At 44.1% G+C, this 12,320-nt stretch overlaps 1 protein-coding gene across 4 annotated transcripts in view; it reads right to left on the bottom strand.

Moving 5' to 3' along the window:
• The window catches only part of LGI1 (leucine rich glioma inactivated 1), a 39,503-nt gene extending 35,118 nt beyond the window's left edge, over positions 1–4,385 (bottom strand). Inside the window, exons 1-2 of one of the 4 annotated variants that reach the window (XM_019445127.2) lie at positions 3,825–4,385; positions 3,348–3,419 (exon numbers count right to left, since the gene is read on the bottom strand). In XM_019445127.2, coding sequence (XP_019300672.1) covers positions 3,348–3,419; positions 3,825–4,039 — 287 coding nt within the window. In that variant the 5' untranslated portion in view covers positions 4,040–4,385. The remainder of the gene's footprint in view (positions 1–3,347; positions 3,420–3,824) is intronic. The other 3 variants (XM_019445124.2, XM_019445128.2, XM_019445126.2) reach the window with 3 other exon arrangements.
• Positions 4,386–12,320: the final 7,935 nt, after the last annotated feature.

Here is a 12,320-nt window from a genome sequence, read left to right as displayed (position 1 = left end):
CCCTGTAATTTATTCCCTGCATATAGCACTCTCATAAGAATTGGAGGGATTTAGTTTATTAAACATTTTATAAATGAATGGAAATGTGGCCACATTTTATACTCTTCAGTTAGAATTTTACTTCTGGAATGAGCCTTTATCATTGGGGATTTCAGTCTGTAATTGAGAAGAACAGGGCTTTAATGTGTGAAAACACATTTCTGTAAATTGCATTCACTCCAAGCACTGTTCTCCACCGCTAAAATCAAACCCAAGTGAATAATCATTCTCCTTGGTTATGCTTCATGACTGGCCCTATGGAAAACATGAATGAAATTGCATTTTCTTAGGCAAAGTTTTGTTATTGTTGCTGTTTAAAACCGTAAATAAGACATTTTTAAAATGTTTTGCACAACTAATTTGATGATTTTCTTTCTTTTTTTTTTTGGTGATAATTCTATTCTTTCTCTCCTCTCTACAGAGTCTGGGCTTTTGCTGTTCTTGCTCTCCAATGCACATTGCCAGCCATGGCCTACCAGGATCTTTTCCCCAAAAACACGGTATGCAACTTAAGGAGGCACTGCGTCCGTTTCCCTCACTACCCGGAGCTGACATTTCAAAAAGTACTTCTCATCATGCTTCTGCAGAAGGTCTGAAAAAGCCATAACAAAATTATCAGATTGTTAGCGTGGATGATGAGAATGGGTCATTTCTTTTCCCTTTTCAAAAACAGAGCAAGAAACCAACTGTGTTTGTGTGTCAATCAAGCAGAACTGAGTCTGAAGTTTGCATCTTCACAGGATATGACAGGTCAGTCCACAGTCACAAATGCTTTAGAATTCATTGCAAAACACAAGCAATGGCTGGTGTGATCCAGGCCTCGTTTGATGGCAAAAGTCATGCAAAGGCAAATTCAGGCCCCTTTGTCTTCATGTTCCACGGGGAGTTGGCAGCCCACATGGGTTTTTCAGGGCACTGGATGGCCCTACCCCATAGGAGAACTCTTCCTGTCTGTGAACCATCTAGTCCCATCAATGTTATGATTATGGCACAATTCGTATTTGGAGCCTTAGAATTTATTTCCTGCTCAGTGAAAATCAGCTTATTAGACCCTTTCCTGAGGAGCAGGAAGCAGAGAACATTGGGCAGGAAGAATAGGGAGCAAAATCTTTAGGAAACAGGGTCCTGAGATCAGAGACAAACTTTGACACCTGACATTTTTGCATAAGCTCTGCCCTGGCACAAGTCTGCCATGTTGAGGTTACCCAATGTGAGTTAAGTAAGGACATACCGGGCAAGAATCACTCGCCCTTTTGTTATTTCTGAAACCTGAACTGCTTTTAGAAATAAGGGCTGGAATGTTCCATAGGAACTCAGAGCATGGGACACAGGGGCATGGCACACACTCGGTGTGGGCTATTTAAAAACCAGTTCCTTGGCTTCCCTCTGTGATTCTAAATACGTGGAATCACATTACCCCGCAGCAGCCGGTAACTATTCCTATAACACTGTCCGGCATCTGTGCCTGTGAGGCTGGTCCTCCAGCAAAAACAAAGTAGGGGCGTTCTGACTGATGGGGTTGCTCTATCCAGGTTTTCTGTGTCACAGCTAATGTCTATTTAGTGTTGGAATATTAGTATGTGTTGACTGACCCTTCTTGAGTTTTAAGGACTGATCTATTTAACTATCCTGGGGGGAAGGAGGTGCCTCAGCTCATCAAAAGGATGCTTTTTAAATGAGCCATTTATTTATTTAACAAGTGGACAACAGAAGCACAATGTATCGCGTTTTCAGATACAACCAATTCTTACGCTATGGAAGGATTCCAGCACTGGAGACTTTGCCTCTTCATGTGCTCTTTGCCTGACTCTTTTTTGGGTCTGTTTGATGTGTAAACACTTCCCCTAATCACACCACTAGCCATCAATCAGGTAAATCCCTTAAGAATATTCTACTCAATTGTGTATCACTCAAAGACATTAGCTGGTAGAAAGACATTAGCCAACATTGTTACGTAATGTCATAACACCTGATCGGGTTTGTGAATCAATGACATAGACAAACCAGTTTTGGGATTTCATATAGATAAAGCAATATATTAACAGATTTAACCGAGGTTTTTTTTTTTTTTAGCTTTATAGCTTTATGTAAAAAATTAAACCTCCACCTTTTGTAAAATGTGTAAACAATTTTTCATACCTGATGCCAAGCATTTTATCTACTTAAATCTTGATTATCTCTGGTAACACTCCTTCAATGCATTATCACCTCCATTTTACAGATGAGGAGACTGAGGCTCAGAGAGATTTAGTCATTTGCACAAGATTCCATGTCTAGTTTCTAATGAATAGTGGGGTTAGATTTACACAGGTCTCTCCAATTTCAAATCATGCTGTTTGTCTCTCTATATATAACTTAAAATAGCCAAGATGGCCAGTTAAGGCAAGAAAACAAAAAACAAGCAAGCAAAAAATTTGGGTCTTGAATCATGCAGTTCAGATAGCCAAAACTCAGTTGATTGACAATTGGCTAAATTTCCTCCTGGACCCATGTCACTACAACCCTAGTCTGTTGCCTGATACCTGAGTACCAGGGGACCTCTTGACCCTCACGTGGTCCTGCTCTAAGGACGAGCATTCCAATGGCCCCAACATTACACGTCCAAACAAATTATACATGTGACATTGTGCCTGTGGAGAAATCTGATTTCTTAGTCGAATATTGTTTTTTGACTGTTTTGAGACATAGACTGAATATGTGGTTCCCTCGTGGCTAACTCAAAACATACAGCAAAGACTAATCCTTTGCACTATCCTATATTAATATTTTCCTTCCCTCCTTGTAAGTTATAAATTACAGGAGATTAGAAAACAATCTCACGAGAGTTAATATATTAAGGAGTTACCTCGAAGGAACCCGGATTTGTTTTTCCCCACATGGTAAATCATACAGGGTAGCAGCCGGCCCCAGATCCCTGGGAGACAACATCTTGAGCGCATATGTTACGCAGGGTTCTGTATGGACTAATTCAAAAACTCCAGGGCGAAATAAGCAAAGTTCCCAAGTCAAAAATGAAAGTAAAATAGTGGCATGGAATTGGGATCATTGTTGCAAACATTCCAACAACTTCATAAATAGCCATGAAAGTAGACAGCATTACAGGTTAGCAAATTTACCCTTGCAAGAAACAACCTGCACTGCCCATGTCAAGTCGCAAACAAACCCAGCTACCTCTTACTTTACTGATATTCTTTTTCTTTCCAGAAACACAGTCACATTTGACAAAATTAATATTGAGTTCGCTTTACTAGAGGGCTTATCCAAATATATGCTATATTAAAAATAGTCATGATATAAATATTTCTCACAAGAGCTGCAGCGATGGTGTGAATAAAAAACTCCCTTCTGAGATTTCAGTAAAACCAGATCTCACAAAGGATCTGAAAGAAAACAAACAAAAAACAAACAGACAGACACAAAGAGACACACACACACACACACAGAACAAACCTTATGTTAATCCGGTTTAGCAAAACAGTCACTATTTTGACACTATTTTATGAAGTACGATACTGTTCCTTCCCAGATGAAGTAGGAGAGATGAATCGGCTACAGGTTTCCCACAATAATGTTCAGGGGTTGGGGGGTCTCTAAGCAGGTTCCATAGCAGCTAATAAAAATCAAAATTTCTAAATGCAGCAAAATGTTAGCATTGTCAAATGGCCAAGCACGCAAGAGGAATTTCTCTCTCCATGCCCTCCTACCGATACATACAAAAAGCCCCAAATACATCGGCTGGAATTTTTAAATCGTAAATTAGATATCAAAATGCTTACGGGCCTTACAATGAGATAACATCAGGAGGAACGGTGCGTGGAATAGATCTGGCATTCTCACATAAAGCATTATCTTTGGTACAAGTACACACGGCAGGGCATTTTGGCTTCGCTGGTTTCTTCCCCTCAGTCAGCAAAAGCGCAGATAAGAGACATAGGAAATAAGCGATTCTTTTCAGGGGGATGCAGGCATTTCCCATCCTTTGGCTTCTCTCTGATTCCATGCAGTCGAAAAAATATCCCCAAACATGAACAGGGCTTCTGGAATTCAGCTGGTGATTGTCTTGCTCTGAGACCAGGTCACACAGGAGTCCACCCTTTTCCTTTGCCTCTCTGTATCTCTGCTTTTCAAACCGGGGACCTGCAGCTGATTCGTGAGCTGCTCTTCGCTCCAGCAATGCGCTGCTCCGGGAAGAGACCTGTGAGGTGCTGTGTGATGGGAGGGACCCAACGGCTGGAGGAGAGAGCCGACTTGCATCACCACGAGAACACTGAGCACAGACCAGCCTTCAAAGGCAAAGTGAAGTGATGTAACAGAAAATAAACAGCGTTCCGCTTGCACGGGGAGGCTCTTTAATTGTTACCAAAAATAGGATGGCTTTCTGTCTTATTAGTGGATGGGAGCAGTCATCTTGTATCAGATCTCGGCAGTCTCAGAAACCTCTGGGAATTTGCTTTGCATGTAGCAAACCAAAAACTCGCTTTGGAGCCAGCCCTGGCTGGAAAAATGAAGTTAAATGAAACTCTCTCCCTCTGCAGCATTTGGCTAAAACCTTGGTAGTTTTTGCTGAATCCACCTGACTGATGCCATCGTTGAAAGACAAATGAGAACACATGGAGAATGTGACTTTCAGGGAATGAATGTGAGTAAATACTTTTCTGACACTTATCAACAGTTATGAATTATTGGTTATCATAATACCTCCCTCCCCCCCATATGTAAGCCATCCTCTCCTTCCCCAATGAGGTGTGGAGATGGCAGTGTGGACTGCCTCTGTGCATAATCCACTTTCCTCATTTCTTACTCCCCCTGCGTTAGTAGTGGAACCAGAAGCCTGAAAGAGCTCCCTGCCAGCAGGAGGCAGCCAACTTTGGCTTCTCAGGGCCCTGAAAAGATCCTGGTTTAGCCCAGGAGGCTCAGACAGGGTGGGGGAAGCACTGGACTAAGAGCCGGAGACCTGGCGTTGAGGTCCCAGTTCTGCCACAAACTAGCTGATGTTATCCCTGCATCTGTTCCCCTGCCTGTGAAATGAGGATGGTCGCCAAGGTGTTCCATAAATATTATGAACATTAAATCAAAACGGTAGGCTATGGTACTGTCACATTTGATGGAAAAGAGAATGTACCCTTGGAATAGGAAATTAATTTAAAGAAGAAAAAAAACCCACAACAGTCCTTGACATTGGGATAGGGCGGTATAGTCCAAGAGGGTGGGAAGACCCTTAGCTTGGAGGACACGTTGGAAAATAAACTGTGGGTCCTCTTACCATGCTGAAGTCGGCCACCCCTAGAGCTGGCACAGCTGGCCAGGGGATGTCAGCCTGCAATCCTGTCTCCTGCTCAGCTTCTTAGCGGAGACATGTTCTTAGGAACATTTGAGCAAAGGTGTGATTATGACATAAACTCAACCTCTACGGGAGCTTGATGCATTGTCAGTTTACCCATCCCCCCTTTCCCTCGCATCACATGCCCCATGCTCATACCTATCACTTGTTTAACCTCTATAAACTCTGGAGGGGGGGGGCGGAGCAGCAAAGGCATGTTCATTCTTGTAGCTGATTTCTGTCTGTTTACCCAGAAGACTGTAAGCTTCATGAAGGGAGGCACCCTGCAGTGAACCCAGTGCCTGGACAGCGTTGTGCACGCAGTGTGCAAAAAGTAAGCCTTCTAGAGCGACAATGGAGCAGAGAAGCTATTCATGGTCAGGACATGCTCATCCAAAGAAATGTCACATCACATCTCAGAGTTACAATAGAGGGATCTGATCTCATCAAGGGAGTCTGGGGACAGTTCCCTGAAGAAGTAATGATTAAACTGAGTTCCCAGGTAAGGGGGAATGAAAGAGAGAGTGGTAGCATTCTAGGTGGGGCAAACAGACACAAGGGCCTGGCCTCCCCCCAGGGAGCAGCGGACACCCCTCCAGTGTTTTAGGAGTGATTTAATCTGGTTTGTGCTTCAAAAGGACCAGTAGATTATTATCATTCAGCCAGTTTTTGAGGGTATATAAATATGTTGCATTTTTACAAAAAAGGAAAAAAAACCACCTCAATCCAAGATAAGTAATGATTTTAGAATAGATTCTACTAATGTTTCACTGTCAAAGTCTCTGTAGGGAGGGAGGGAGGGAGGGAGGGAGGGAGTATATGAGAGTGTTTTTAGACTGTGACCCACGGGCAAGCCCTACTTGAAATGGTAAAAGTGTCACTTAAAAGTTGGCTGCAAGCCAGATTTTTGTAAATTGCATCCTGCTTCAAGTGCACAGTGGAAATTTGCTCCATAAAAATAATTATGTGGTAAAAATTTTATAGAGGATTGTTTTTATTCTTACCACCCATCCCCTAACTTATCTGACTTGTAAATGATGCATTTTGTAATTATAAAATAAAGACCCGGAGAACTTTCAGGAACCTTGGAGTTCTCAGATTCGATCTCCAAAATGTTATAGATGAGGAAACTGAGTTACTGAGAGGTCATTCGGACGGTTAGGAGCAGAGCCACCACTCTGTGTGGGGTGACACCATCACAGATACCTGGTTAAAGTGATCGATGCGGTTAAACAGGATCATTCGCTCCCTGTGTTTCCCCTTCAAATGTATCAAATTATCAAGATTGCTTGATCAGACCTTGGCTTTGTACTCTTTAGACATGGTCAAAGAAAGTGTGAGCAGTCTTTTATTTTTGACTTGAGTAAGCCAGAAGGACAAATGGATGAGGGAAAGAAATCATATCCATAACTTCACTTTGCCGCTATATGTATCTGGTGGCTAAGTTTGTCAGCTCAAGTGGAAAAAGGACCATGGGGAGGGGAGTGGGGACTCTAAGGACAAATTACAATGGGCATTCTGAAAAGACAGTAACTTTTTCTTTTTCTATGGCATTTAAAGCCCAGACTTGAATTCCCTATTCAATGAAAACACCCACTAACCCACTAAGATCAGGCAAAATGTTAACCCTGTCATGTAGATTGCTAATGGCCTTTTAGGAAAGACAAAGTCCTGACTGAAGGATTGGATCTGAGGAGGGGGCTAGGGAGAGCAGTTTACCATGTTAAAGTCTTAGGGGGCCTGGCAAGGGGGCTCTTATTGCTGATGACACTTCCCCCTTCTCCAGGAAGCCCTGGTTGGGCTCAGAGAGTTGTGGGAATCGAGAGGATGGAGGCTTAGGAGTTTCCACAAACTCAGACACCTTTAGATAAGGTTTGATAAGCCACCTGTGGATTGCGGTGGGGACCCTGGGAGATTGGCCTAGAAAGGATGAAAGCAGAGCTGGAAGGAGGCCCAGGGGGTCTGGGAGGCCAGGCTGAGGAAGGCTCGATGCCAGGCCCAGGCTGGAGGAGTAGCTGAGTGGGTCCAGGGCTGGCTCTGCGTTTTGCCAGCCGTGTGACTACAGGCTACAATTTAAGCTTTCTAAGCTATAGTTTTTTCCTCTGTAAAATGAGGATAATAATAATATACATCACACAGAATTGTCGGCAGAATTAAATCCAGTAATGTATCCAAAGTGTTTAGTATGGGATACATGGGAAAGATTTGTCATCATCATCATCGTTGCTGCAACAGGACTTGAACTCTGAACATGTGACTCCTGATACCTGGGAAGCAAAGCTCTCAAATAAAAATGGGTTTACCTTAAGTCTGTATTCACTCTAGGAAGCAGGCACTTCTGGGCAGGATGACAGACTGTGGCCTTGCCAAGAGTCTATTTGCATAAAGCAACCAAGGATCCTCCTGGGAAAGAAAGAACTCACCAATTTGGGTGAGACTACAACATCGAAACTCAGTCCAAGGACAAGGTCCAGAGCTGGAGAAAAAGAAGGTGCTTCTAAACACGGGACAAAGATTGTTTTCAGCCTCCTGCCCTTGAACGTGTGTAAATTAGAAGGGGTAAGAGGAATCTGCTTGGGATCCCTGTCACAGAGGGGGTTCTCTCTAGTTTAGTGGGCATCGCGGCATTGCAGGTGGGTGCTATGAGGAACTGCACACAGCGCTGTGGCACTGGAGATACAAGACCAACAGCGTCCCCATGCAAGTGCGTAACTCAGATATCACCAAAGTCACCGGGCTTTCCACCAGGAGCAGCTCAACACTAGTGACCCAGCAGCAGTGACAGCCCCACAGAGGAGTTGGCGGATGATCCCAGCAGGAGCCAGAGCACAGGAGAAGGGAAATGAGGATCTGGTGTGTGTTTGGGAGCATGTGTGCGACGTTCCCTGGGCATCCTCAGAAACTGGACAGGGGCTTTGTGGGGGAGCTGGAGATTCTGGGAGAGCTGATGAAAGCAGAGTGAGAGAGGAACAGCCTGTGCTGGTTCTGATTCCAGCTCTCCCATCCGGCTGGTGTGGCCTAGGAAACACGCATTATGCAAGTAAACAAATCATTATTATGAGCCTTGAAAGATGCAGCTTGGCCCTGCCTCCTTTTACAAACACTCACACACGCAAATGGTGTCAGTTCGTGCGCGCGCATGGTTGTGATGTAAAATGTTTCTTACAGTCTATGACCAAAAAGAAAAAAGAAAAAAAAAGAAAGAAAGAAAATGAAAATGCTTCATTAGAGAGTGCATAAGATCTTCACCGCCCCAGGAGTCTGTGAAATGTTGATCTCAATTTCAATCAATTCCACTTACTGATTGAGGGCAGTAAATAGACCAGTTAGAATGCCATTTCTGTTATTCACTAGCTGTGTGACCTTGGGCAAGTTGCTTAGCTTCTCTTTGCCTCACTTGCTACGTTGATAAAGTAGCAAGAATACCATCTTTGCATTGTTGATATTAAGATTAGTGACAATGCACGTGGAAGGCATGTCACAAAGAAGGCATTCAGCTACTGACAGTTCTGCCAGAAAGTAGATGAGAAGTAGGCGAGGGCAGTGAACAGAGGACCAGATTTTGAAGATTGCTTAGAAGGAGTGTGTCACTTAGGACTCTTTGGAGAAAGTGTCAGACATTGACTCTGCCAACCTTAGCATAAAAGGCCCTTATTGCCATGGTGATAGAGTGACTGGCAGAATCCAAGGAAGGGCTGTCCAAGCAGACTGCAGAATGGAGAAACTTGAGGGAGCTTCAGAGTCTAGGTAGAAGGAGGTAAGGGACAAGGTCCTCAGGTGCATGCACTCTAACCAGTTCTTATCCCCATGTTCCTCCCTGAAGGAGAGAGCCCGGTGGGCTGATCTGGGTTCAGGTACCTACCCACTTGCCACAGGAAAACAGGACACATTGGCAGCAGTCCCACCCCCACCAAGAGTGGACACAGTGGCAGGGGGGTGGCACCCCAAAGGAAACTTTGGTACTACTACCAGGAGCAGAGAGGATGGCTGCTGGGTAGGCAAAACCCAGGAATACTCACTACGGATGGGACGTGTGCCAGTATCTGTCTGCTAATATCATTTCCCTTGGCCCCAGCTTATCACCCCAGCCGAACTCATGATTTTTAAGAGAATGACCAGAGGACAATTCAGACAAACAGGGATAATTTCTCAAAAGACAGCTAAACTCTTGTGTCCTGACTGTGGAATTGGGGCATTTTCGATTCCTGCAGTCCATCTTTGGCCAAAAGGGGAGATGGAAGGCAAGAATAATGAGAGCTGACACTTAACAGAATGCATATTGTGTGCCATCTGCTGTTCAAAGCCCTTTATGTATATTAATTCATTTAATCCTCATAACAATCCAATGGGTTAGATCTTTATTAGTGTTGTTATTTCCTCTCTACTTACAGATAAGGAAACTTAGGGCCAGGAGGTGAAGTAGCTTGCCCCGGGTCCTGCAGCTGGTGAGGAGTGGCACTGGGATCTGACTCTGATACCCACGATGTTGCTGCGTCCCCAAAGGATCAGTGGGATGTGAGACACTGGGTGCTGCTTTGGAGGCCCATAGTGCCTCATTGGCTAGGTGCTTCTCCCGGACTACAGTTCCCAGCATGCAACCGGGCTATCACATTAACCCCTTCTTCACCAAAAGTTCCTCACTGTCTTCGGTAAAAAAAAAAAAAAAAAAAAAAAATTAATGGCAAATGTGGCAAAATCTGGTCTCCCTAAAGGATAATTATGCAATTGAGGCATGAATGCAGATGTAAGTGGGAATGACAGAGGAGAGGGTAAAATTCTAGTTTAAATTATACTCTTCATTTTTTTTTAATGTTCAAAGGAAGACACTGAAAATTACTGTGGGAAGGATCATTTTTTAACTGAGAAATGTGTACTGTGACAATATCAATAAGGGTATTTTAAAGCACCCATTCTCAAACTTTGTTGCACTTTGCAATCACTTGGAGAATTTTTTTTAATGTTTATTTATTTTCAGAGAGAGAGAGAGAGAGTGTAAATAGGGGAGGGGCAGAGAGAGAAGGAAAGAGAATACCACGCAGACTCCACATGGTCAGTGCAGAGCCCAACACGGGGCTCGATCCCACGGATCACAAGATCATGACCTGAGCTGAAATCAAGAGTCAGATGCTCAACCAAATGAGCCACACAGGCACCTCTACTTTGAGAATTCTTTTTTTTTTTTTAATGTTTATTTATTTTTGAGAGAGACAGAGACAGAATGAGAGTGGGTTAGGGGCAGAGAGAGAGGGAGACACAGAATCTGAAGCAGGCTCCAGGCTCTGAGCTGTCAGCACAGAGCCCGACGCAGGGCTCAAACTCACAAACCATGAGATCATGACCTGAGCCGAAGTTGGACGCTCAACCAACTGAGCCACCCAGGTGCCCCATTCACTTTGAGAATTCTTAAAAATACTTAATGCTGGGGTCACATCCCTAGAGGTTCTTATTTAATTGGTCTGGTGTATGACCTGGACATTGAGACTTTTAAAGGTCACATGAAATTCTAAAGTGCAGCAAAATTTGAGAACCTTGGTTTTGAAGATGTGAAATATTCAGGTGGGGTCATAAAGATAAATCAACATGTGACTAGCTCAAGGAAACTTGTAAGATAAAAGAGAGGGAGACAGAATAGGCTCTCAAGCAGTGGTTTTTAATCCTGGCTGCATATTAGGATCATCTGGGAAATGTTTAAAAAAAAATACAGGTGCCTGGGCCTTACCCCAGACTAACTGAATTAAAATCTCTGGGGATGTATTCTGGTTCCCGGGACTGTGGTTCTTAAAGTGTTCCCAGACCAGCAGCATTGGTATCACCTGAGAACTTATTAGAGATACAGATTCTCGGGCCCCACCCCAGACAAATGGAAACAGAAACTCTGGGGTGGGGCCCAGCAATTTGTGTTTTCACAAAGCTTCCAAGTGATTCCGATTCACTCTTAAGTTTTGATAACCACTGCCCTAGGATGCAGGCCCGTGGAGACAGGAATCTGGTCTGACGTTTTCCCAAAGATCCTAACACAATGTTAGGCACAGAGAATGTGGTTTCCATAGTCTGTTGCATTAATGGCCCTCAATGAACCAGGCCTCCCAGTATTCATGCCCTTGTGCCCTCTCCTCTGGGAGCAGGACTGTCCAACAAAATCTGCAGAAGTAACACAATCGATGCCAGTTCCTGGCCAGAGTCTTAAGAACTGGCAGCTTCTGCTTTTGCACTTTTAGGAGTGCTGAGGTGCTATGTAAGTCAGGCTCCTTGTGAAGAGGTCACGTAGAGTTAGAAACCCTGAGTCTCCATAGAGAAGGAGACCCAGCCACTCCAGCATCTAGGCTGAGTTCAGCTCCCAACGGATCTGCCAGATGAATGCAACCACAAGAGTGACTGCTGGCAAGGCCAACAGAAGAAACTCCCAGTTGAGCCTACACCAGATCAAAGAGCTGTGAGCAAATCAAATGATTTTAAGCTAGTCAGTTTTGGGTGGTTTGTTAATGCAGCAACATGAAAAATGAAACAATGCTTAAGAAATACCTGTTGAATTAACAGTGAAAGTGCTACAGGGACATGGAGCTAGAACACAGCCTCTCGCTTTTGTCAAAGGGGGAAAAACAGGAGTTAGATAGAAAGCAGGGACATAACTACCAGTTGGTGAAAAGGATGGCTAAGGAGGGAATTCTGAGCAGAAGTCATTAACACTGCATCCACAGCCCAGACAGCAAAGGCCCACAGGGCCTAGCCAAGAGCGGAAGAATCAAAGGTACTCGGGAGCCTGAGTGGCTCAGTCAGTTAAGCATCCAACTCTTGATAATGGCTCAGGTCATGATCTAATGGTGGGGAGATAGAGTTCTGTGTCAGGCTCCTCGCTGGACACAGAGCCTGCTTGAGATTCTCTCTCTCTCCCTCTCTCTCTGTCCCTCCCCTGCTAGCATGCGCTCTCTCAAAATAAGTAAATAAACTTAAAAAAGAAAAG

The sequence above is a fragment of the Panthera pardus genome, unplaced genomic scaffold (assembly GCF_024362965.1).
Source record: "Panthera pardus isolate Hobbes unplaced genomic scaffold, ASM2436296v1 HiC_scaffold_22, whole genome shotgun sequence".
Lineage (NCBI taxonomy): Eukaryota > Metazoa > Chordata > Mammalia > Carnivora > Felidae > Panthera > Panthera pardus.
This window is presented reverse-complemented; position numbering and strand designations above follow the sequence as displayed.